Here is a 27202-nt window from a genome sequence, read left to right on the forward strand (position 1 = left end):
CATTTCCTGTCCACGTCAGAGGTGTGAGTAACCCTTCACAAAGGGGCATGTGTGTCACGCCTGAGTCATGCTCGCCTCGAGTCGCTGCTTTTGAGTCACCTGCATCGATTGCGCTTTCTGGCTGCCGCAGTTTTCCGCCTCGAGTCCCCTTCTCCTGGTCTTTCAACTTTTATTAGTATGCCGCCCTCCCAGTTTCCTCCCGTGGGTCTTAATAGATTTGCATTATGGGAGCTCTGACGTCGGCAGCATGCATGGTACATGCCAAACGCAAGGCTACTGGAATTATGCCCCATGGGCGGACCTAACTATGAGGCGGGGTTGACTAAATTCTACAGTAAGAGAAGGGAAATTATACAGCTTAACTGCTGCACTTTTTTCTGATAGGATGACTTCATTATTTTGGCATTTTTCCACACGTTAAAAATGTCTGTGCACAGGTTTTACCCCATAAGCACCAGTTAAAGGTTTAAGATGCGTCAATAAGCGACTGAACGGTGACCAGTCCATCCTAGTGAAGGCCAATCCACAGTGCAGCAAAATGTGTTGCTATGTCTTAGTAACTTTTGATCCGTTTGAGTAAACATTTTTTTGTTAAAATCTGCAGATTATGCATTGTGTCACAAATGTGTTGAATCCAGAGTTATGCTTTAAACGCCACGGTTGCAAAATCACAGAATTCCAATGACCCTGGCCAAAGAGTATAGGGAGCCGGTTGAGATAATTTCAATTATAAAATGATAAATGTTTGAATAGTAGGCTGTTGGTGTAAAGTAGCAAATTATAATGCCTTTATTCTCAGTTTTACAATTCAAAATCTACATCAAAATGTTTGTGCCAGTAACAGATGAATACAGCAGATGCATAAGAGACACCTGAGCATAGTCCAGCGTTTACTTAATTTGTAGCTTGCGGTTCAAAACTTCGCTTCTAACAAGAATAGTGTTCATTTGGTGGCCCACCTCTTACACTCCAAAATCCTCCTTTCTCATCGGTTCCTCTGCTCTTGTTAATCGGGTGCACCTGTTGCCTGTTGGGAAATCTGATTTCTTCTTCCTTCATGCCCACAATATTACTGACTAAGATGATGTGACCTAGTTACTCTTTCCAAACTCCTGTGGCTAAGGCAGCATTTTCTCTTGGAGAAAGAGCAATTTCATGTTCGGTCTTCTCCAAGCGGAGCATGATTACGTTTTTAAACAGATGATTGCGACAGTCTGTTAAGATTTTCTGAATCTTCAAATCCTTGGCAGGTGGGGAGAGGGGGGGGCAGGAGTTGGTAGTACTTCACGGAATTGAATCTGAAGTAGCAGGCCAGTAATTTACTTTTTGACTACTTGTAGGAAGGCACGGCAGCTACAGATATGTTTGTGTATTGGTATAGTTTGACAGCTCCACTCTGCAACATCCATGCATTGACTGTCCAGTCCCTACAGGTATTGGTTTGCTTCAGCCTCAGTGTTGCGGCTTTCTTCATATGTTTCTATTCTTAAACATAGTGCTGGGTCTGGTGGCCTAGTGGAAAACCGTAGGGGCCTATGTTCGACCTCATGGCCACAGATTCAAATCCAGGCAGATCCACTCAGCCTTTCATCCTTCTGAGGTCGCTCAAATTAATACCATTGAGTTGGGTAACAATAAACATCTGTTATTTAGTGCCAAGAGGCCTACGGATGAGCGTGCGCTTTATAAATACATGTTATGCTTCAATCTTGAGGGTTGGCAATGCTTATTGTTGCCTTGCTTTGTTGATTTGGCGTCTACATTTGGTTTTCACTTGTGTTTTGCACTAGTTTAATTCTATATGTGGCTGTTTGTTTTTCGGGTTTTCACGATGTTGGCCTTTCTGACATGGATTGGCTGTCGGAAACAGTTTTTGTGAGGCCCCTAGTAGGGCCCCCTTGCAACCTGGCCCTCTGCATTTGGGCCTGCGGGGGGCACCTATGGTGCCTCCTCAACATCCCTTCATCATGTGACCGGCACCTTGAGGTGCCTGCCACATGGTACAGGGTTATGTACCAACTTCCATTTTTCAGTGGGAGCTTGTGCTGTTGGCGGGTTCAGCCTACTGCACAAGTATGGCAAGTACTGGACTTATACTGGAAGGGGCGTGAGTTGTTCAAAACCTATAATGGTTTGCATGTTCTTTGCAAAATCTTGTGTGCTTTTTGGACCGAGCTCACCGTATTCGTCTCTCGCCAATATGCTTCTCTGCCACCTACTCAGTGTGGTTTTTTTCTCTTGCCTGTGTGTTTCTCTTCCCACTCCTGTGCTAGTGTTGCTCTCTTGTCTGTCTTTCTCTTGACCATGTGCTTTTCAAACACCACCTGCGCTCGTACATTTCTGCCCCACTCTCGATATTCCTTTCTGTGTGCATCTCTCACCTATGTGATTCTCCCTTTGCCTTGTGTTCTATTCTGTTGCATCCCCCATCCTCTAAATGACCGGCTCCTCTTTTGAAAGATTTTGAAGTAAAAAAAGGTTTGATCTTACGCTCCTGTTATTTTTTTCATCAATCCATCTCATATTGGTAAATAAAAAAGGCACCTGTATCATTTGGTACGCATGCACAAGCATGGTGATGCATGTACATGACTGTCACTGCATTTTTTCCCTTTTGCCATGCTGCACAGCATCGGCTATGCTGCATACTATTGGTAAAAAAAACATAGGCGCGGCATAATCCAATCCCAGGTGGAATATCTGTGCTGTCTTGGGTGGCAGTTCAGAGTGCTGGTTAAGTGTTGTGTTGAAGATTTGTGGTGGGGGTTATGAGCAATGCCAATAGCTCTAACTTTAACAATGCCGAGACCATTGCATTGTAAATGCTTGTTTTCCCCGTGGCTTTTTTTTTTTCCCCTCTGCTGCGGAAGTTCTTCCAAAGAGGGTTCCCATATCTTGGGACTTACCTTACCCTATGTTGGGTAGTGGTAGCTGTCATATAGCTTGCGCTCTGCTAGAGGGTTCTGGCCGCCTTCGGGTGCCTGTTCTCCATGGCGTTTAGGTAGGTTGCTTTTGGTTCCTGAGGTTGTGTGCGCGGCCACTCATAGTGGTGTGCCAGGGCATCTCCTCCTCTCCCTGCTCCTGTCCTGCGGTCTGGGATGATCCTGTGTTCTCCCTTGCCAGCCATCGCCTACTCTGCCTTTCTGGGGCTTCGGGCTGTTCTTCTTGCTTCTGGCGGCTTGACTGCCGGTGCTCTTCTGGCTGGCAGGCTGCTCTCCATCTGGAGTGGGTTCGCTTTCTTTTCCCTCGTTTCCTTGGGCCCTGTAAGCTTCTTCTTCCGCCTGTCCTGCCTTGGTATTGGGCGGCAGTTATCTTGCCTTGTGGGTGAGTGAGGTGCTTCGGCCTCTCCGTCCTTACCCTTGGTTCCTCTGCTGTGAAGGCACGAGCCTCTTCAGCCTTCTTTCCCTCCTACATCCCCTTGGGGTCGGTGGGGTTCTGCTGGTGGGGGGTTCCCTTGGCCTGGCAGGGGCGAGGTTCTACCTGGTCCACAGATTTGGACCCCTGTGGGGCCCTCTGTTCTGCATGGGCTGGTGGGGTTCTTTCGCAGACCCTCCTTCCCCGTGGGTATTGCTAGGGTATCTATTCTGCGTGAAGGAATCTGCGGCTAGTAGTCTCTATCAGATGTACGAGTTACTTACCTTCGATAACTATGTATCTGGTAGAGAGGATTCTAGCTGCAGATTCCTTTACGGCCTGCCCTTCCTCCCCTATTCTGCGAGGACCCTTGGGTTGGTCTTCGGTACTCGCCTCCCGGTGGGGGCTGTCTCTCCTGTGGTGCCTTCCTTGTTCTTAATGGGTGACTCCATCTGGGGGCGGTTCATTCCTTCTTGGTTCTTTGGAGGATGGGCTTCCGGTGCTCTGGTGCCCTCCTGCTCTGGCTACTCAGGATTTGGGGGGGGGGGGGGGATTGCTTCCTAACCCTGTCCTCCCTCCCCTCTCTTCCTTCCATTGCTATCCTCTGGTTGAGGGTCCTCTGGCCATGTCTTGCCCTTATGGGTGGTTGCCCTCTAGGTTGGGGTGTCTTGGAAGTTTGTTGTCTGTCCTGGGACTGGTCCCATTCCTTGCTCTGGATCCAATTTTTCTGCTCTTCGCACACTGTTTCCATGCCTCCACAGTTTATCTGGTGGTTCCGCGTTGTGGTGCAGAAAAGTTCTCAGAAGAAAACTGATGTGGGCGCACTGGGGCGGGTTTTATGTGACCTCTCTGACATCACGTACGTGGACGACGCTTGAGCGGAGTCGCGTGATGTCGCCCCGCCCCTGGCACGCATGGATGCTGTGGCAAAAAAGTTTCCGGATCCAGTCTCACGCCTGGGGATAATTCTACGTGAAGGAATCTGCGGGTAGAATCGTCTCTACCAGATACATAGTTACTGATGGTAAGTAACGTGTGTGTGTGTGTGTGTGTGTGTGTGTGTGTGTGTGTGTGTGTGTGTGTGTGTGTGTGTGTATGGATACCACCACTAGAATATAACTGTATCCAGAAGCTGTTGGAGGGTTTAAGGGACCAACAATATGTATCCCTGCCCTCTCAAAGGGAACCTCAACCACTGGGAGTGGATTTAAGGGGGCCAGTGTAGTGCCACCTGACGTGACACTGGCTGGGCAAGTGACACAGGAGCATCAAAACTCATTGGTGTTTTCAGACAGGTGAGGCCAGTGAAAATGTGCCTCTCCCAAAAATTGCTTTGCCCAAGATGTCCTGCAAGGGGAATATCGTGCTAGGGACAGAAGAAAAGCTCTGAACTTCAGAGGAATTACCAGTCTCCTGGTGGTACCTGTAGGAGAGTAGGGTCAGCTTTCTATATTCACCCCCACTTTTTGCTTTTGCTTTGCTGGTTTTCGACTTAGATGTGGCTGTGGGCCTGCTAATCAGACCCACAGCCCTGCTGTTCTCTCTCTAAATTAATACTATGTACTTTAGGTGCATAACCCATTTGGATAGGATCACCTTATTGGCCTCTGTACAGTGTACCTTAGGTACCCAGGGCATAGGTGTACCCTAGGCCTACCAGGGGCTGCAGCATGTATTATGCCACCCCTGGCCTGGCCTTCCATTATGACACAACTGGCTGATCACTCAGCTGGGGCAAGGTCGTGTAATCACCCCTTGCTTAGGTGTTGCATTCCTATACCTACCTTATATATAGACACATGTGTACCTATCAGCCACTCCTATGGCAGGCCTTAACAATCCTGGAGGCAGAGTGCTTGGTAACATGTGAGATAGTGCTCAAGCATGAGCTGAGCCTGTCTGCAGCTTTCGGAACCATGTCCTTATAGCTGTTCTATGATGTAGCCTACCATATACTCTTAAAGTGCCTTATAATCTTAAACGGTTATGGTAACTATGGTTTGGCTTTATCAAAACATGTCGTGTAAGGTATCTAACGCTGTGGAATAATACCCCCATACCATCTCTGGACATGAGGATATTATTCCCCCCTTCTAGAGGGAGAGACCTGTTAAAATCATACTTTGCTGTTAGCCTCTGACCAAAGCCTCAGCATCACAAAATGGATGCTGCTGCCACGACACAAGTCTGACCTGCTGCTGGGAGTGATCCCGGCAAGGGAGGCCTGGACAATAGGTTTCCTGCTTGGGGAGGTGCTAGCACCTCCCCAGACAGCCTTTAGTGTATTGGGGCAGGGTGGGCTGAAAGGAATGAGACATGCCTGGGGCACACAAGGTGTTCCTTGCATAGTCCAGTTCAAACCGGCGCTGGGGCACTCCAGCCCCAGCTCTGCCGCGAAACTGGACAAAGTGAAGTGGGTGAAACCCCCCCCCCTCCCAGGTCCCAACCATAAGGCGTGACCTAGCAGGTATCCCAGCCCCCCAGATTAGTATAAGAGTGGGAGCTGGGGCTCCAAGGTTTTAGATTATCCTGAACCTGCAACTTGAACAGAAACTCTGGACCTTCGACATTCGACGAAAGAAGAAGACTGAAGAATCTCCCTTGTGGCCAAGGAGTGGCTACCCTGTGCAAACAGGCACCATCAAGAGACTTACCCTTTGCTTTGCTGAAGTTCTACGAGGGACCGACTGCAGAGCCCGACCAGAGCCTTGACTTCCAGACTTCTCCGACCCTGATCCACATCCACAGCAGAGCTGAGATCCGTGGAGGCGACGAGAGACGTGGGACTGGCTACCTGGGAAAAGTGGCGAGTATCTTCCAGCGCAGCTTCTGAGGCACCCTCGAAGTTGTGCATTGGGGATTGAGAAGCCCCGACCCCAAGCACCATCTGCACCGAAGATCAGCCCCCACACTCCACGAGTCCTGCGTGGGGCCCTTCAGCATTTTCCTGCTTGCCGCGTCTGTCCGGTTACTTGCCCGTTGGCTAGTAACCTTTGTGACGACATCCCTTTGACTTCCGACTGCTGGTTTGGCTCCTCTGCAAAAGAGAAGCACCCCAGACCTTCCTGGTCTGCACCAGAAGCAAGTCCTTCATTCTGCGTGGGTTCCGCTTGCCAAGGCTTGGTGAGTCCTTCTTAGACTTTGCCGCCGCCGACAGCAAGAGCCTTCGTGGGACAGCTCGCCTCCTGGTCGTCCTCGACATCTCCTGGTACCCGTGGCTGCTGCGACAAGCTTCACCTTTCCACTGCAAGCTTCACGACATCACCTGGTTCCTTCCTGGTTCCACGTGGTCACTGGCTAGTGACCTTGACTCTGTCCCTTCTGCTTGCAGGTATCCTTCCTTCCTGATCCCAGCCTTGGGATCCACCGGACACTCTTCACTGACTGCCTGTCAGCATCTTTCTTCAGGCACCCATAGGAGTCGACGACGCAACCCGACGCAACTTCACACCTATGCACCCGCAGCCTGTGGGCTAGGTAACTTGGGTACTCCGGTGCTCATCAGGGTATTGACTATCCTAGTGTCTAGTTTTCAAGTCTCGACTTCCTAGCTACTCCAGAAGTGTCCTAAATCTTATTAATTCGAAACTGTACTATTTCTATCGATTATACGCATTACGCGTGAGTGTTTCCACTCTGCACCTGAATCCCGTGGGCCTCGCACTTCCTAACCTTTGGTAGTATAGTGTAGCCCCGGCGATTCCCTAGGCCTATCCTATTTCCGTGACAGTGGTCCTTATACCACTTACTTAGTATATGGTTTGCGTGGCCCCTAGGGCCTAACTGTATTACTTACCTGTGTGACTTAATGTATGCTTGAATAAGACTGTGTTGTACTTGCCTCTAATCTCATAAAGAGTGCTGAGGGTTTGTCTAGAATAAATACACTTTATTTTGATATATCTGTTGTGGTGTCCTTTCATTTGGTATTCAAGGGATTATATATGGTATCACAGCTGGCTTCACATGCCATTCAGAGTTTAGCCTAAGACTGCTCTTGTCCATGCTACCACTAGGATAGCTGGTCTATAAGGTTGACTTTACAACCAATCACCATAAGGGTTGTTTGGACTGATCTAAGGTGTACACTAGAACTAGTGACATCATACATCAGGCCAACTTCTCACAATGTGTTTCTGGATATTATCCGTCTTCAGTAGAGATAAACGAAAATTCCTTCTGGGGTTGCTGGAAAGGGTGTCATAGTCTCTCAGGTCTCAGTACCTCTCTCTGGCGCACAGGTGCATCGCCAAGAGCTCGTCAGCTCAGTGGCTCAAGGGAGCCTTTTCAAACAAACGGGGGATGGGAGCACACTTCCTCACCTCCCAGCACAGTTCGCCCCTTAGCATTGTGGTAAATGCAGTTCACAGTGATTTCTTACTTGAATTTTAGCTGTAGTGGTTCACCAAAGCTGGTGCAGGTTAGTGCTGTGAATCTCTAGACACATGTTTCTGAATATTTTCCGTCTTCAGTAGAGATAAAAAACGAAAATTCCTTCTGGGGTTGCTGGAAAGGCTGCCATAGTCTCTCAGGTCTCTGTCACTTTAAAGACTGCCCTCCTGGTTGCCGTCACTTCTGCCAGTAGAGTGACTGAGCTCCAGGCTCTTTCTTCTAAACCTTTTCTCTGTCCATTCCGACAAAGTTGTCCTAAGAACACGTCCGTCTTTTCTGCCAAAGGTTGTCTCTGCATTTCACATCGGGCAGACCATCACTTTGCCTACCGTCTTTCTGCCTCCGCATCCGTTTAAAGAGGAAGAGAGGCTCCACTGTCTGGACCCAAAACGTGCACACTCATTCTATCTGAACCGCACACAACAGTTCCAGGTGGCGGATTGGCGCCAAGAAAGGTCAGGCCGTGCACAAGCGGACCATCTCCCGGTGGGTCGTTTTGTGCATCAAAGCATGCTATTCTTTGGCAATAAATGAGCCTGTGCTGTTGGGGCTATGCGCCCATTCTACCAGGGCGATGGCCACCACTACTGCTTGAAGACCGGGAGTTCCCTTGCTTGACATCTGTCAGGCAGCTATATGGGCCTCGCTGTACATGTTTACCAAGCATTATTGCCTGGACAGCCAAGTCCGGAGAGGTGGCTTCTTTGGCTGTTCTGTTCTCCAGGACTCTCTGGTGTGATCTTGGTTCGCAGACACACCACTGGGGTTGGTATTGCTGGGGTATCTATTCTACGGTAAGGAATCTATCACTATGCGTTTCTTTCAGATGAGCAAGTTACTTACCTTCGGTAACGATATATCTGTAAGAAACAGTAGTGATAGATTCCTTACCTCCCTGCCCTTCCTCCCCGTTCTGCGAACTGATTTCTAGGGTTAAGGTCATCCCTTTCTGATGGATACATCTGCCAGTGTATTCCTCACCGTGTGAATATCCCCTGCGCCAGCATTTCACGGAACTTTTCTTTCCCAGCACTCCACGTCGACGTGAGCGACGTCATAATGCATCGGCTCCGCTCGCGACTCCGTACGACGTCACCGGAGCCATAAGAAGCCCACGTCGGCGTGATGACGTCAGTTCCCTTTTTTCCGCGCCGTCGACGCGCAGCGGTTTTTTCCAGTGCTCTCTAGCTACTTTGTAGTATATAGCTGTTACTGTTTAAAATTCGGTATGTCTTCGAGGAAGTCGGGCTTTAAGTCCTGTAGGGAATGCGGAGGTCTGATGTCCATGACTGATCCGCATCAAGACTGCTTATGGTGTCTTTCTTCGGACCACGATATGGAGGAATGCGGGTGCTGTAGGAGTATGAATCCTAAGGCACTGAAGGAGAGGAAGACTAAGCTCTTTATGAAGATCGGTGAGGAGAAGAGAGGGATAATAAAGTAGAAGTCGAGGTGGGAGTCGTCGACTTAGAGTTCGTTTAAGTCGAAGAAGCATCACAAAGAGAAAGCATTCTTCTCGACGTCGGTCCTCGAAGTCCAGAAAGTCGGGGTCGACTTCACCCCGTCGGCGTCGGAGCAAGGACTTGTCATCTTCTCCTTCTCCTTCGAAGACTCCAAGAGGTTCTCCTTCGTCGAAGCGGGCTCCAGCGTCGACTCCGGTTCGAGCGGAGTCTGATGTCTCAATGGATGAACAAGAACAGGAAGAGCCTGCTCCGGTGCCTGATGAATCTGCGGCTCCGGTGGAAGATACTGCGGAGCCGACGCCGGAGACTCCACAAAGGGATACAGGGTCTGTTCCTTATCCACAATTCCCGGCTCCAGGTACCGATTCATCAAATTTTCTAAATGCCATGTATGGTATATTTAACAGGGTGGCCTTCCCATCCGGTTCCGTGGGTCCGATGGGATATACGCTAGGGGTGCCGCAGCATTATGCTCAGGCCCCCTTTTTGCCCTTTATGCCGATGGCGTCTTCGTGGCAGTTTCCGGCGCCGTCTGGGGATCCGACACGACTTCGGATGGACCATCAGACTTCGGAACCTTCTTCGACGCCGCCGACTCCGGTACCTATGGCGCCGCCGACTCCGGTACCTATGGCGCCGCCCACTCCGGTACCTATGGCGCCGCCCACTCCGGTACCTATGGCGCCGCCCACTCCGGTACCTATGGCGCCGCCCACTCCGGTACCTATGGCGCCGCCGACTCCGGTCCCTCTGGTGCCGCCGACGCCGCGTACGACGTCGACGCCGGCTCCCCGGATTCGATCGAGGAGTGAGGCCCAGAAGGTTTTGGAGGAAGGAAGATATATGGAGGAAGGTGAAGTCGACTCTTCTTCAGATGAGTTTGAGGGGTTTGAAGAAGCAAGTGGATTGGATACAACCCCTGAGTGGGAACATACGTCAGCTAGATCTTCTCCACCTCAGGAATTGGCGCCCTATCATGTGGTGATTAAGAAGGCCGCAGATCTCTTAGATTTGCAGGTGCCCTCTGTGGAGTACAAGTCGAACTTACTTACGGAGGTGTTGCATTCTCCGTCATCCGCTTCGGAGCCTTTGTTGCTTTTCAATGAGGCCATCTTGGAGCCAGTCTTGGAGGTGTGGAAGAAACCTCATCTCAGGCGGTTTCCAGACAGGTGGCAAGAAGGTACAGGGTTGCACCAGGGGATCCTGATTTTTTTTTTTTGTCTACACATCCATCCCTGGAGAGCCTAGTTGTGCAGGCTTCTTGTTCAAAACATGCTTCGGGTGCTTTCCCTCAATCTCCAGCTGATAGGGAGTCAAAGAAAATTGATCAGGCGGCCAAGAAGTCCTTCTCCTCAGGAAGTATGGCGCTGAAATCATCTAATACCACATGCCTTCTGGGGCGTTATGTTCATGCCTTGATGGCCTCTATTAAATCTTTGGCCCCTAAGTTGCCTGAGGGGGATAAGTCGTCCTTCTTGGAGGTTGTTGCGGACACTCAGGCAGCTGCCAGACAGGTGATCCAGTCAGGGCTGGATACGGCGGACTCGGTGGCGAGGATTATGGGGTCGTCTATAGCCGCAAGAAGGCAGGCGTGGCTCCGTTCCTCTGGTTTCTCAGCAGATGTTCAGGCCACATTGGTTGATCTGCCATTCGACGGATAAACTGTTTGGGGAGAAAGCAGACTCTGCCCTTCAACGTTTTAAGGACAGCAGATTGACGGCGAAGTCCTTGGGTCTGCAGGCTCCTGCTAGGGGTTCAGCTTTTCGGAAGTTTAGGGGTTTCGGAAGAACATCCTTTCGCTCCTTCCGACAGCCCCAACAGCAGCAACAGAATCCCTTCTATAGGTCCTATAGAGGGAAGCAAAGGGGTCGGAGAGGTTCTGGCCGCAACCCCTCTTCTTCCTCCTCCTCTTCTGCTCCCAATGAGGCTTCTGGGAAGCAGCCCTAGATCCCCCATCCTGGATCATGTAAGTCCTGTGGGGGGTCGGGTGTCCTACTTTCTACGGGGTTGGAAATCTATTACAACAGATCTTTGGGTTTTGAACCTTGTAGAGACTGGGTACGCCCTTCCCTTTCGGGAGTTTCCTCCCCCTTACCCTCCTTGCCAAGGTTATTGCTCGGAAGACCATCTGATTCTCCTACAGAAAGAGGTTCTAGCCTTGCTTCAGAAGGGTGCAATAAAGGGGGTTCCGGAGCAGGAAAGGGGTCAGTGATGCTACTCCCGGTATTTCTTGATTCCCAAAAAGGACAGCAGATTGCGTCCGATTCTGGACCTCAGAATCTTGAACTTTTACCTGAAACAGGAGAAATTCAAGATGCTGACCCTTGCGCAGGTTCTTCAAGCGTTGCAGCAAGGAGACTGGATGGTGTCGCTCGACTTGCAGGACGCGTACTTCCATGTCCCAATCCTGAAGTCGCACAGGAAGTATCTCCGATTTACGGTTGGGTCGCAACACTACCAATTTGCGGTTCTCCCGTTTGGTCTTACTACCGCACCTCGAGTCTTCACCAAGGTGATGGCGGTGGTGGCTGCTCATCTCAGCAGGTCGGGGATTCCAGTTTTCCCCTACCGGGATGACTGGCTTCTGAAGGCAGAGTCCCCAGAGATGGTGCAGCGTCATCTGCGGGTAACATCTCCGCTGTTATACGACTTGGGTTTCTCGATCAATGTGCCCAAATCTCACCTGGTGCCCTCACAACGCGGCCTGTTCATAGGGGCGGTACTGGACACTACTGTGTGTTGGGCATTCCCTCCTCCTCAAAGGATTCTCGACATTCAGAAAATGGTCCCTTTATTCCACAATGGAGCGGTTGTTCCAGTTCTGAAGGTCCTTCGCCTGCTCGGTCTGTTCGCCTCCTGCATACTGTTGGTCAACCATGCACGCTGGCACATGAGGGCGCTCCAGTGGTGCCTCCGCAGGCAGTGGTATCAGCACAATGGAGATCTCAGGGAGTCGATCAGGATCTCTGGAGAAGCTGCAGCCGATCTATCTTGGTGGAGCGTGGAGGGCAATCTGTCCCAAGGAAAGCCCTTCCATCTTCCTCCCATCGGTTGCCACAGTGATTACGGATGCATCCACCCTAGGGTGGGGTGCTCATCTGGGGGATCTGGAGATCAAGGGTCTTTGGTCTCCGGAGGAGAGGTTGCTTCACATCAACCTTCTGGAATTGCAGGCGATTCGTTTGGCACTCAAGGCCTTCCTCCCTTCGCGGTCAGTCTGTTCAAGTCCTGACAGACAACACTACCGCGATGTGGTATGTCAACAAGCAGGGAGGGGTGGGGTTGCGTTGTCTCTGCAGAGAGGCTCTGCGTCTCTGGTCCTGGGCTCAGGACCATCGGATTTGTCTGGTGGCAAATCATCTGGCTGGGGTGCTGAACGTGCGTGCGGACAGTCTCAGTCGACAGTTCTCCGCCGACCACGAGTGGAGGCTCCACCTGGAGGTGGTTCCTCATGTTTTTCGGACGTGGGGAACCCCTTTGGTGGACCTGTTCGCCACATGCAAGAACGCACACTGCCCGTCGTTTTGCAGTCTCCAGTATCCGATGCAGGGGGCGTTGGGGGATGCGTTTCAGTTGAGTTGGGGCTCACAACTCCTTTACGCGTTTCCTCCCATACCCTTGATTCCTCGGGTTCTGAGGAAGGTTCGCCAAGACCGGGCCCAAGTTATATTGATCGCCCGGATTGGCCAAGAAGGGTGTGGTACACAGATCTTCTCCACCTCTCCTCGTACCCTCCTCTCCGTCTCCCTCTGAGGGCAGACCTCCTCTCGCAGTCGGAGGGGCAGGTTCTACACCCCCACCTCCAGAGCTTACACCTTCATGCCTGGAGATTGAACGTGGCAACCTGAGTTCTTTCTCTCTCCCGCCTGATGTGGTGGACGTTATTTTATCGGCCAGGCGACACTCCACCAAGTCCATTTACTCCTACAGGTGGTCTAAGTTTGTTAAATGGTGTGGAGAGAGGTCCATTGACCCTTTAAAAGCCCATCTTTCTAATGTTCTCCAGTTTGCTTTTTCCTTGGCTCAGCAGGGCTGTGCTGTGGCCACGGTCAAGGGCTATCTTTCGGCCTTATCGGCTTTTCTATGCCTTCCAGATCAACCGTCACTTTTTAAATCTCCGGTTGTTCTGAGGTTTATCAAGGGCCTTACAAACATGTTTCCTCCCACTCCTTTTGTAATGCCTCTGTGGGACCTTAATCTTGTTTTAACCTTTCTGATGGGGTCCCCATTTGAGCCTCTACATAGCTGTCCTTTGAGGCTGTTGTTCTTTAAGGTGGTCTTTCTTGTAGCCATAACCTCGGCAAGGAGGGCGAGTGAGCTTCAAGCTCTTAGTTCTAAACCCCAGTTTTTAACCTTGCATGCTGAAAGGATGGTTCTCAGGACCAGGGCTGCTTTGCTGCCAAAAGTTGTCACTCCGTTTCATTTGGGGCAGTCCATTACTCTCCCTGTTTTCTATCCGCCTCCTCATCCTTCGAAAGAGGAGGAAAGACTCCATCGCCTGGACTCGAAGAGGGCTGTAAGTTTTTATCTGGACAGGACTAAAGACTTTCGTCTTGATGACCAACTCTTCATTGGCTACGTTGGTCATTCGAAGGGTAAAGCGGTGCACAAGCGCACGCTATCGAGATGGATCATCCTTGCCATCAAGATCTGCTACTCCCTGGCTGGTAAGACTCCTCCTGAGGGTATTAGGGCTCATTCAACTAGAGCTAAATCATCTACATCGGCCCGGGGTGTTCCTGTGGCAGATATTTGTAAGGCCGCGACTTGGGCGTCCCTCCATACTTTCGCGAAGCATTATTGCTTGGACTCTGAGATGAGGAGGGAGGGCCACTTCGAGCGCTCTGTCTTGCAGGTCTTTCTGGTATAGGAAGGTGGACATCCTCCTCCGGGAGTGGGGGACTGCTGTGGGAATCTATTCACAAGGAGAGGAATCCACTGGCAGATGTATCCATCAGAAGAACAAGTTACTTACCTTCGGTAACGCTTTTTCTGGTGGATACAGTATCTGCCTGTGGATTCCTCACTGACCCACCCGCCTCCCCGTTGTCCATCTTTGTATACCATGAAAGTGGTCTTGTTGGAATGTTTTGATACTTTCTTGTACATTTGTAGGAAATGCTTGTTTGTTTAGCATTCCTTTTCTTTGTATGATATGTATATGTGTTGGTATACTGTATATACTTGGAGTTGTCGTTGGTTCATCTGTTCGCCTCGAAGGCTCGGAAAAAAAGGGTGGAACTGACGTCATCACGCCGACGTGGGCTTCTTATTGCTCCGGTGACGTCGTACGGAGTCGCGAGCGGAGCCGATGCATTATGACGTCGCCCACGTCGACGTGGAGTGCTGGGAAAGAAAAGTTCAGTGGAATGCTGGCGCAGCGGATATTCACAAGGTGAGGAATCCACAGGCAGATACTGTATCCACCAGAAAAAGCGTTACCGAAGGTAAGTAACTTGTTCTTCAGGACCCTAGTTTCATTGCTCCAGTGGTCCGTTTCTTGCATGGCTGTGCGTTCCTGGTGTCGAAAGTAGTGTACAGAACTGACGTCTGCGTGCGAGGGGCGTCTAAGTAGGTGCCGCAACGTCATCCCGGCGAACATGACGCCACCGACAGACATGGAACCGCACAATGCTACCTTCCAACGCGCAGGGGTACTATTGACAAACTTTCCAGATCCAGTCTGACGCCTGGGGGTATTTCTAAGGTAAGGAATCTATCACTACTAATGTTTCTTACTGATATATCGTTACCAAAGATAAGTTGTTCTTCTATCCATCACTGCTCTGATGCCCTTGATGAGAGATTTGTAATTTTCCTAACTTGTTCTGATGTCTGCAGAGAAACTGCGAAGATGAGAAAGCTTTTGCATGTTAGTCATGAAGTGTAACCAAAAGTTCTTTCTGCCCACAGCTTCAGATGATGAGTTTGAGAATCTTCGGATCAAGGGTCCGAATGCGGTGCAGCTAGTGAAAACCACGCCTGTGAAGCAGTCTCCACTTCCAGTCATCCCTGAAACCATCAAGGAAGTGATCTATGATATGCTAAATGCACTGGCAGCATACCATGCCCCGGAGGAAGGTATGTGACTTACTACCAGTCTATTCATCCGTGTGTATGAGAGAATTCTCCAACTACAATTTTCTTATTCCATGTTACGAATAAGGATTTAGGGTGGTTTTTATTCCCAGTCATTTATCCTGTGGTCTTGCCCTGGAAGTTTGCAAGGAAAGGTTAACATTGAAAGAAGGCAAGCCGCAATACCCTAGGGTTCCTTTAGAGGGCATGAGTATTTTTTTTTTTTTAGTATTAGGTGGTAGCTGAAGAATAATCTGCTTTTCAGGTAGCTTATAACATTCTGATTTACAATTTTTCCGCTTTCTCCATTTTGCTTAAAGGCTCATCCTAGTGAAAGAAGTATATGAAGGTCAAGAATGATATATTAAAGTTGTTTTATTTGACTACTAATACTTTCATATTCTGTCCAGCTGACAAGTCCGAGTCCAAGCCTGTTGTGACAAGTCAGGAAGTGAGCCAGATTCTGCAGGACATGGGGGATGATGTCTACCAGCAGTACCGCTCCTTGACACGCCAGGGAAGTGACTTTGACACCCAGGCTGGTTTCACCATCAATGTAAGCCTCGCAGGTGCCTGATGTCCTATGCTGCCTTGCCAAAAGCAGGGTAGACTTCTGAAAATGTTGATCCCTAAATGCGGTTTGTTCTTTCTTAAGCCTAATTGTTTCTGGTTAAGTTGGATGGCTGTACACCTTGTCACCACTGCGACTGTTGTCTGTGGTAGTACTTTTTCACCTGCTTATTTATTTTTTACTTTGTCCTCCCTCTTATGTTGCCCTTGCTGGATTTTCTAGCGTGTTGATTCATGTTGTCTTAGTTCTTTCTTTTTTTGTCATGCAGGCTCAAGTTTTCACAGCAGACAGCACAGCAGCTGACACTCCTCCATCCGGAACACCCCAAGGAGAAGGTAAATATCTAACCTGCATATTCAATGTTTATATGGTATACATTTTTTGGCGAAAATGTTCCAGAAGGAGAAGTTTCTTCTATTCCCCATTGCCATTTGCCCAGTCTCTGATCCATGCCAAGTCTGTATTTGAAAGATATTTTTTAATGGTTCTGAATGGTTGAGCACCTGTGGGTTGTAGCTAAAGATTGTCTATTCCTTCCTTTTCTGATAGATACTTCGTTCCACGTGTTTTGAATGTGTCCCCATGTGCGGTTTAAGATTCAGAAAATATTTTCCCCCAATAACTAGTTCGTGCCACTTGGTGGTGCCACATTACTCCAGTTGCAGCTTCATCCACCTCAGATAATGACATAAGACTCGATAGTACAAAAAGTGTGCCCACCTCTACCAACTCCACCCCTAAGGTGTGGGAGGCGAGGTGAAACACAACCTTGAGTCCCCGCCATCTTGAGTATGGGGGGGACCCAGCCAACCAGGGACAGGTTCCTGCCACCCCTTCCACTGGAGAGTCGCAGAATAGGGAGTGTACCCACCCCAGGGAAGGGACCCATTGGTCCCCTGCCCTTTACCTACCTGCAACTCCCCTAAATTCAGTATTTAGATGCACCCTGAACCTTCCTTCCTCAGATCCAGCAACCACAAGAAAAAGAAGGGAAGGACGTGAAGCCGTGCACAGCTAAGAAGAGGACCACGCCCACTGACTTGGCCCCAGCCCTACAGTCCTCTCTCCCCTCGAACCTGCTCCTGCAAAACCCCGGCCTGTCCAGCGGACAGCAACCTCAAAACCCCTGAGGACCTGCCTGCCTTGAATTTCCTAGCTGTTTCTCCTGTGAACGCCAGACGTGTTTGAACTGCAGCTTCTGGTGCCAGCCAGGAACCGCGAATCCCACACACTCTGCACCCGCCTGATCCGGCCTGAGCTCCAGTGGACAAATACCACGCGGAGGTCCCCCCGGCGATCCTGACCCGAGATCCAGCGACCCCTGACCTGCCTCAAGTCTCCAGGCGACGCCTGCAGCCTCAATCCAGAGGACCCCCCCCCCCCCTCCCCTACCGCGAACACAGTGGGTAAGTGTTAGAGTCGGGGATCTCTGATTGGCGCAAGGATGTCCTTGTGTCAAGCAGGGACCCTCTCCTCCACGTCAGGGCAAAGGATAACCCCTTTTGGAATGACCCTTGCTCACCCTCTAGGTGCGTGGCGTGAGCAGCCAAGGCGATTCTTCGGGCGTTGTTGGTTAAGCAGTTATAATCACACACACAGTAAACACGTCAAGCCCCCCAGAAACGGACACCAGGCTTAGGTATGTGAAAATACGCTCCTTTATATAAAAATAGTTATCTCAATATGCAGACTTATCACAAGACTAGTAACGTTGTTTGGATTCCACCAGGTTATAAAGCAGGCAAGCAGTTCTTTAAGCGGTACTTCTTTAGTCTTTTATCAATGTCACTTGAGGGATTCCAGTCTTGACTTACTTCAGGCCTACCGCGGCTCACGCATCTGTCGTGGGCGCGCCTGCGCCGTGCACAGCTCTTCCCGGCAGCTCCGGGGCGGCGGGAGGTGAGACGGGCGTGCGGTGCGGATAACGGGGAAATAAGGCGGTGCGGGCCCCGAGCCCGATACTGGAACTCCTTTAGTGATGTGGAGAGTCGGCACAGGTCGGTGCGACTCTCCGCTTGGGAAGTGCTCTTGGGTCCTCAATCAGCGGGTGTGGGCAGGTAGGCAGGCGCGGCCAGCGACCCTCAGCACGGCGGTGCAGGGGGGTCTCCACAGCGGGGGCAGCGCGGCCTGAGATGTCCGGGGATAGCGAAGCGGGGTCACAGGGCACGGTCAGTGCAGCTGGGTGACCCGGCGTAGATCAGTCGTCGGACGGATTCCGGCGGGAGGGGTGACAGCGCGTTCAGCGCACTCCAGTGGCAGGCGGTGACAGGGGCGCAGGCAACCTAGCCCGGGGGCAGAGAGCGGCTCCGGACGGAGCGGGGCTCTCACGGGGTTGAGGCAGGCAAGCTCCTGAGTGTCACGGCCCTAGGAGGGGCGATGAGGGGCGCAGTCTCTTTCCAGCGGGATGTACACATGGCTCGAATTGGAGGACGAGCAAAAGCACAGAGAACCCGCTGGTCCTGGGGTTCAGTTCAGGGGGCAAGCTCAGATCAAGCCCTTGGAGAATGTTCAAGCACAAAGTAGCAAAGTCTTTTCAGCGAGTCTTTTCCTCTCCTTTCTCAGCAAGGCAAGCAGCAGGCCAGTCCTCCCAGCGTCGTCTTCTCCTTCTAGTCGGGCAGAGGTTCTTTGTGGTAAACAGGATTCTGATTTCTTAGGAGCTAGGCTCCTACTTTTATACAGTGATTCTTTTGTTCTTTAGCGCCAGGTGGCCTGGCCCAGTCCAGTTCTGGAGTACTTTGTTATGGTGACTCTGCTCTTTCCTTTCAGCAGCAGGGCAGAGACATCAGCCGCTCCACAGGGGGCGGCGCCAGCTTTGTGGTGGCAGAGCACAGGTCTATTTAAGAGTGAAGGTGTACTCCTCCCACCCATCCTGGGGTCATCTCTCTACCCACCACCTGGCAGCCAACCTGTCTCTGGGGATTCCCCAACCCTGCTCCTTACTGTTGCTAGGCAGAACACACACACAGCAGAGGCGGACTGAAATGGCCAGGTCAGTAAATACTAACTTTCTAAAAGTAGTATTTACAAACCCAGGATATTAAAATAAACTTGACTACAAGAAGTATTTTATTATTCTGAGTTCAGGCATACTAAACTTGACATTCTACCATGCTCTCTGAGTCCACTGGGGTCACAGCGTGTAGTGACTCCAGCAGCCCATTCTGGCCTATGGAGAGCAGGTAGCCTTCAATAGTGAAAAACGAAAATGGCTGTAATTCACTACTAAGACATGCCACCCACATCAGGGCATTTCCTACCTTATGCCTACAATGCACCCTGCCCTTGGGCCTACCAGAGGGGTTGCTAATATGTAGGTAAGGGAAGGTTTAGGGACTGGCAAGTGGGGGCACTTGCGCAGTCAGCGCGACAGTCCCAGACTGCACGCAGGGTCTGCGGTGGCAGACCCTAGACACATTTTCAAGGCCGCTTTCTGTGGGTGGCGCAACCAGCGCTGCAAGCCCACCAGCAGCATTGGCATTCACAAGCCATGGCACCCCTGGTGCACTTTATTGGGGACTCACAGTAAATCCAATAAACCAATCATGAACATCAATTACAGGTACACTTTACCTAGGGAGCACTTGCACTGCGGCACGGATTAGCCGTGGCGCAGTGCCCTGAGCGGACAACACCAGCAAAACATCGAGGCACACCATCAAAAAAGTGGAAGGGAAACTCACGCCAAGGTGCCAGGTCTAACAGTAAGAAAATCCAACGTTCCAAGGCACCCCTGCACCAGACGTCCCACGGCTTTATGTGCTCAACCCAGCGGTGCCTAACCAGCCCTCAACATCCCAACTTACCCCTTGAAGTGGTGGTCACTCCTGGAAGATCCTCGTCCCCGAGCCTGCAGTGTTTATTTGTCCCGGAGAATCGCCATTGAAATCAACTATGCAACCGACCTCAAAACAGCACCCTGCACCCGGCAGTCCTAGTACCGCTGAGGGTGCCCTTTGGTGCTAACTTGGTCCCCAACTTGCCCTGAGCTTAACCCTTGGAGCTTTCCTTCCACAACCCCGTGGCCTGCTTGCCAGCAGCCATCAACCGGAGCCCCCCTATCCTCCATAGGATAACATTGGGCCTCAACAGTCTGCACCCGGCCGCCCTAGTGCCACTGGGGGTGCAACAACAGTGCATCACTGACCCTGGGAGACCCCCCGAGTCTAACCCCAGGACCCTAACTCCAAAGACCGATTACCTACCTGGAAACCGATAACCTCTTTTTCCTCATAGAATAACATTGACACTTTTTCTCTCAAATAGTTTGTGTCGACTTTTGAAAAATGAGAATATTCCTTAAAAATCACCCGATTAACCAAAACGCATTTTCTCAACAGTTTTCAGGAGATGTCCCAGTGCTGAATCCAGGATCCAGCACTGAGTAAGAAAAGTATCGTTAAAGTAACTTACCTGCTAAGTGAATTTCCTCCCATAGGATAACATTGGTGATTCTATGTAAAAAAGTTTGTGTCAACTTTTGAAATGCAATAATCTTTAAAAATCGTAAATCTAAAACTAATTTACTCATCTATTTTCAGGAAATGTCCCAGTGCTGAATCTAGGATCCAGCTCTGTGTAAGCAAAAGTAATCTGAAAAATAATTAATTGCCTTTTTCTTAAAAAGCCCATTCATTCGAATGTACTATACCTGCTAAGTGTTGCAAACAGCTTACTTAAACTGTAACCAAAATCAGTACAAGTTATACTGCAATTTTGAACTGTGTTCAATTAAGTCCATTACTACTGCAAAGTATTTGTTTACCTGTACCAGGCTTGCTTCTTGAAATAAAACAGTATATTTTTTTTATACAAAACAATTGGCCTAGAGTTCAGTTCTTGTGTGTGTGAGACCATTTGCTGACTGAGTGTGCAGTGTATATATAGAGCCAGTTTCTTACAGCGATCACCGTGTAATACACTTACCAACTGTTGGTAAGTGGCTCTCTATTCCAGTAACCACCTCCCACCACACACACACTTTTTGCTTGATTTCTGATTCACTTTGACTGAATGGGCCCTAGGTCCCTGTCATTCAGGCTCCCAGGGCATGTATTCTTTCCCAAAACTGTAACTTTGTTTCCACAATTGGCACGCCTCTGGGATCACATTCGAGTCCCTTGTAAATGGTACCCCTGGTACCAAGAGCCTTGTGACCAGAGAGGGTCTCTAAGGGCTGCCCATATATTATGCGACCCTCAGAGACCCCTCACCTACACACACACACACACACACACACACACACACACACACACACACACACACACACACACACACGTCTTGGTGCAGACAGGCCTTACTATCTTCAAGGCAGGATGCACCATTCTACAAGTGTGGGCATAGCTGCTTGAGCAATACGCCCCTACAGTGTAGGTGCCACTCACAGACAGTGCAATGAATCCATTTTGAGGACATAGGCTGGGAGTTTGTCAGCACCAACTCCACAGCTCCATGGTGGCTTTGCTGAAGACTGAGTATTTTGGTACCAAACTTCTCAGCACATTAAACCCACACTGATGTCAGAGTTGGATTTAATGTAAAATGCACGCTGTGCATCTTAGAGAGACCCCCTGAAAAATGACCAACTCTGCTGTGGTTCCTGAATGGTTACCTGCCATCAGCCACCACCAGTCAGCCTTCTGGATCCCTAGGTAGAGATTCCTCTGCTCTCTGGGTCCTGGGACAAAGCACATCCTGGGTAGAGGTTTTGTGCCTCCTCCCCCAGGATGGGCAAGGTCCCCGAAGGGGAAGCTTTAAAGGCTTGCCAACTTTGTTAGCTACCGTCAGCCTTTGCTGCTATCAGTAGCTGGCTCCCACCGGTCCTGGCACCCACTCTGGGCATGAGAATTGGGCCATGAATTTGAAGGCTTTGCGGGATGGACCTGAAACCTGTTGGAGGCCTAGCTCTCAGCTCTGCGTCACTGCTGTTCACGTTTGAGAGGAAGGTCTCGAAAAGCGGAGCCCGCACTCCTCGTCCCCTTCAAAATCTTTGGGGCGCTCAGGTAAGCACAAGAAGTCTCCTCGTCCAATGTGGGACACACAGCATCATTGCTCTAGGCCTCTGTCCCTGGAGCCTCTTTCCTAGGTGGCTACGCGCCTCCCCACTTTTCCGGGAGCAAGAGCATCTCCTGCCCAATTATGAACTGTTTGTGGCCCTGAACCTCTTCTTTGGGCAGCCTGGGTGCACTGGTGTGCCTTTGGGTCCCTCAGTGTCGGTTTGGGGCCCCATGGCTTTGACGTCAGTGGCGGCTTCTCCGGAGGGCCCTTGTGGATCGGTTATTGGATCTGTACCGACGTCTGTCGTTCCAACTTGACTTTCCTGACAGACTGTGCCCCCATTCTTCGTTGACCCCATCCTCGTTCCAGACATGGACACTGAGCCGGACTGACATTGGTTCCGACTCCTGAAGGGACTTTTGTCACTCTGTGCATCCCTGGTGTTGATTTTGTCAGGAGGTGGTGACGAGTACTGGGAGGAGCAGCTGGACCCTTTAACAGACCAGCTTGAAGACCTCTTGGACTGGCAGATAGACCTGCGTGAGGGCAGTGGGTTGGACTCTTCCCCTGACACTGGTGTTCTTTATCCCCCCCTCCATGGCTATTGAGGTCGTGGCTTCCTAAGGAGTGGTGGTGAGAAGGGCAGCAGAGGTCCTTGGCCTCGAGCGTCTTTCAGTGACAGTCAGGACTAACTTGACACACATGCTTCACCCCCAATAGGGAATTCATGAAGCTGGACCATCTTGACAAGAGGAAGTTTTCTTCCTCCAGGTTGGCATTGCGTTTGGTGAATACCGCTTGCCTCTTGGGCTGATGCTCTCATACCATCTGGAATACGGTTGCACAGGTGCTGCCTCAGTGCCCGGAGGAAGCCCGCGCCGTTCTCTCAGGCAGTTGCGGAGGGCAGAAACACAGCGAAATTTACCTTTTGCTGTGAACTGTACACCACCAGCTCACTGGGAACAATGCTTGCCTCAATGGTAGCATTACGACGCTACGCCTGGTTGACTACTTAAGACTTTTCATGGAATTTCCAATCTACCCTGATGGATATGCCCTTTGACACTTGCTTTTTTTGCGACAAGGCCGACTCCGCACTTGAGAGCTTCAAGGAGTTTCGAGCTAAGGCCATCCATGGGCCTCAACGGCTACCATCCGTCCCCCTCAGTCTGCCTTTTGTCCTTTTCGCGGCAACAGAAGATGCGCCCAGCCACAGCGTCATGCAAGCTGTCCAGCTTCTGTTTGGTTATGGACATGGGACCCAATGTCCTTGTGGATCAGGGACCCGGCGGGAAGGCCAGTCCACATATTCCCCCGTCAGGCACTGCTTCCAGTTCGTCCTAGTCTGACGTTTCAGGCCCATCAGCCAGTCGGAGGAAGGATTCGTCATCACCTTCTCCGCTGGCAGTTCATAACGTCGGACAAGTGGGTTCTGCAGATAGTTTTAAGGGGCTACTCCCTCACCATCTAGACTACCCTTCCCTCCATGCAACAATCCTACAGCCGTATGTTGGAGGATCATTTGGCACTTCTCTGCAAGGAAGTTGCGCGTCTCTCTTGGCCAAGGGAGCCATAGAGAGGGTCCCTGTGCCAGAAGTATGACTGGTGGAGTGGTTGTTATTCCCGATTCTTTTGGGTGCCAGAAAAGGACAAAAGCCTGCGGCCTATCCTAGACCTCCATACCCTCAACTTCTTCCTTCGGAAAGAGAAGTTCAAAATGCTCTCTTTGGCCCATGTCCTACTTTCCTAGACTCAGTATACTGGATGGTAGCATTTGACTTGCACAATGCTTATTTCCATATCCCCATCCTGTCTGTGTCCACATACGTTACTTGCGGTTCACGTTCGGCCGCAAGCACTTTCAGTTTACCTTGCTCTCCTTTGGCCTTACCAGTGCCCCTCAGGTGTTCACAAAAGTGATGGCAGTGGTCGCAGCTCATCTGTGCAGATCAGGTGTACCAGTCTTCCCTTTTCTGATGGATACATCTGCCAGTAGATTCCTCACCTTGTGAATATCCCCTGCGCCAGTATTCCATGGAACTTTTTTCCCCAGCTCTCTACGCCGACGTGGACGTCCTAATACCTCTGCTCCTCTCGCAACTCTGTATGACGTCACCGGAGCCATAAGAGAGCCACGTCGGCGTGATGATGTCTGTTCCCTTTTTTCCGTGCCGTCGACGCGTAACGGTTTTCCAGCACTCTCCCGCTACTTTGTAGTCTTGTAGTGGGTTACTGTTTCTGGATAAGCTACGTCTTTGACAGGAAAGTCAGGTTTTAAACCTTGTAGGGAATGTGGGGGCCACATGTCCATGACTGACCCCCATGAGGATTGTTTGTGGTGTCTTTCTTAAGATCATGATGTGGAGGACTGCTCCAGCTGTAGAAAGATGATCCCTAAGGCCCTGAAGGAGAGGGAGGCGAAACTCTTCATGGCCAAGGCGAAGAAGGAAAGAAGAGGTAGGAAAAAGGAGAAATCGAGGCCGGAGTCGTCGACTTGACACTCTTCGAAGTCGAAGAAACTTCATAAGAAGAGGAAGCATACCTCTCGGCGCCGATCGTCGAGGAGTAGGGCTTCGAGGTCGGCGTCGCCTCGGCGTCGAAGCATGAAGTTATTTTTCCATCTCCTTCTCGAATGTCTCCAGAGAAGTCACCTTCCCGGCGCAGTCACCGGCGCCAGTGTAGTCTCCAGCTTCTGACGCCGATCCGGATCAGGAGGAAGAGCCTTCTCCAGTACCAGCTGAACCTGCGGCGCCAGTTGAGGACACTTCGGCTCCGGTTCCTGGTGCGGATTCAACGCATTTCCTCAATGCAATGTATGGGATTTTTCAAAGGGCTGCCTTCCCATCCGGCGCACCATCTGGTCCCGTGGGTCCTATGGCATACACTTTGGGAGTGCCGCAGCATTATGCACAGGCTCCCTTTATGCCCTTCTTGCCAATGGCTCCTTCGTGGCAGTTCCCGGTGCCGTCTGGTGATGCATCCCGGCTTCGTCTGAATCGTTTGCCTTCTTCGGAGCCTCCCTCGACGCTGTTGCCGACTCCTTCAGCTCCACGCCCGGCGCCGCTGACTCCACGTTCGGTTCCGCGTACGGCGCCACCGGCGCCGGGTCCTCTGATTCGTTCTAGAAGAGAGGCACAGAGGGTTTTGGAAGAGCGTTATAGGGAGGAAGTGGAAGGTGAGGTTGATGGATCTTCTGATGACTTTGAAGGCATTCAGGATGCTAATGGTCTTGATACTACTCCGGAGTGGGAGCATTCTTCTGCTAGGTCTTCACCCCCTGTGCTGAGGTTGCTGGAAGGTATGAAACGAGGACCTCCCAAATCCTCTAAATTTCCTGAGTCCAAATCCCTTAGCAGGAGTCTGTAAACCCAAAGGCTTCGCAGTAACCCTGCTATCTTTAAACCTTTGCAAGGCGGAATCGGCCTTCTCCCCAAACAGTTTCTCTCCATCAAAAGGCAAGTCAATTAACGTGGCCTGAACATCTGCAGAAAAACCGGAAGAACGAAGCTAAACTTGCCTCCTAGTGGCTATCGAAGACCCCATAATTCTAGCCACAGAATCAGCCGTGTCTAGACCCGACTGAATAACCTCCCTTGCAGCAGCTTGAGTGTCCATGACAACCTCCATAAAAGAGGCCTTCTCTTCTTTTGGCAGCTTAGGGGCGAATAACTTCATAGAGTCCATCAGTGCATGAACATAGCGCCCCAATAAACAAGTGGCATTGGTAGATTTAAGAGCCATGCTTCCTGACGGAAAGACCTTTTTGGCGGTCTGATCAGTCTTCTTAGAATCCCTATCCGCTGCTTCATATCAACCTTCTGGAATTACGGACTATACGTTTGGCGCTTCCTTTCGCGGTCAGTCGGTTCAAGTCCTGCCGGACAACTCTACCGCGATGTGGTATGTCAACAAGCAAGGAGGAGTAGGGTTGTATCGTCTCTGCAGGGAGGCGTTACGGCTCTGGTCCTGGGCTCAGGATCATCAGGTTTGCTTGAAGGCTAATCATCTGGCCGGGGTGCTGAACGTACGTGCGGACAGTCTGTCGGCGGGTCTCTGCCGACCACGAGTGGAGGCTTCATCCGGAGGTGGTCCGTCACGTCTTTCGGACGTGGGGGACTCCTCGGATAGACCTATTCGCCACCCGCGAGAACGCAAATTGCCTGTCATTCTGCAGTCTTCAGTTTCCGTTGCAGGGGACGTTGGGGGACGCGTTTCAGTTGAGTTGGGGCTCACAACTCCTTTACGCGTTTCCTCCCATACCCATGATTCCTCGGGTTCTGAGGAAAATTCGCCAAGACCGGGCCCAAGTTATTTTGGTTGCCCCGGATTGGCCAAGAAGGGTGTGGTACACAGATCTACTTCACCTCTCATCGCACCCTCCGCTCCGTCTCCCTCTCAGGGCAGACCTCCTCTCGCAATCGGAGGTGCAGGTTCTTCACCCCCACCTCCAGAGCTTACACCTTCATGCCTGGAGATTGAACGGGGCAACCTGAATTCCTTCTCTCTCCCGCCTGATGTGGTGGATGTTATTTTATCGGCCAGAAGACACTCCACCAAGTCCATTTACTCATATCGGTGGTCTAAGTTTGTTAAATGGCGTGGAGAGAGATCCGTTGATCCTTTAAACGCTCATCTTTCTGATGTGCTTCAGTTTGCTCTTTCCTTGGCTCAGCAAGGCTGTGCTGTGGCCACGGTCAAGTTCTTCCAGATCAGCAGTCATTATTTAAATCTCCTATTTATCAAAGGCCTTACTAATGGGTTTCCACCTTCTCCTTTTGTAATGCCACAGTGGGACCTTAATCTTGTTTTGACTTTCTTGATGGGGTCCCCTTTTGAGCCCCTTTATAGCTGTCCTTTGAGGCTGTTGTCTTTTAAGACGGTTTTTCTTGTAGCCATAACCTTGACAGGAGGGTGAGTGAGCTTCAAGCTCTTAGTTCTAAACCCCTGTTTTTAACCTTGCATGCTGAAAGGATGGTTCTTAGGACCAGGGCTGCTCTCCTACCTAAGGTAGTTACTCCCTTCCATTTGGGGCAGTCTGTTACTCTCCCTGTGTTTTATCCGCCTCCTCATCCTTCCAAAGAGGAGGAAAGACTCCATCGCCTGGATCTAAAGAGGGCTGTGAGTTTTTATTTGGACAGAATGAAAGACACTCGTCTGGACGATCAGCTCTTCATTGGCTACGTTGGTCGTTCAAAGGGTTAAGCGGTGCACAAGCGCACGCTATCGAGATGGATCATCCTTGCCATCAAGATCTGCTATGCCCTGGCTGGTAAGACTCCTCCTGAGGGTATTAGAGCTCATTCGACTAGGGCTAAATCACCTACATCTGCTTTGGCCGGGGGTGTTCCTG

At 50.7% G+C, this 27202-nt stretch overlaps 1 protein-coding gene across 5 annotated transcripts in view; it reads left to right on the top strand.

The window, feature by feature from the left end:
• HUWE1 (HECT, UBA and WWE domain containing E3 ubiquitin protein ligase 1) overlaps window positions 1-27202 on the top strand; it is a 1878220-nt gene that overhangs the window by 895728 nt on the left and 955290 nt on the right. For all 5 annotated transcript variants that reach the window (XM_085629865.1, XM_085629862.1, XM_085629866.1 and 2 more), the window contains 3 exons: window positions 15123-15290; window positions 15698-15843; window positions 16127-16193. In XM_085629865.1, the coding sequence (XP_085485991.1) occupies window positions 15123-15290; window positions 15698-15843; window positions 16127-16193 (381 nt within the window). The remainder of the gene's footprint in view (window positions 1-15122; window positions 15291-15697; window positions 15844-16126; window positions 16194-27202) is intronic.

The sequence above is a fragment of the Triturus cristatus genome, chromosome 10 (genome assembly GCF_964204655.1).
Source record: "Triturus cristatus chromosome 10, aTriCri1.1, whole genome shotgun sequence".
Classification (NCBI taxonomy): Eukaryota; Metazoa; Chordata; class Amphibia; order Caudata; family Salamandridae; genus Triturus; species Triturus cristatus.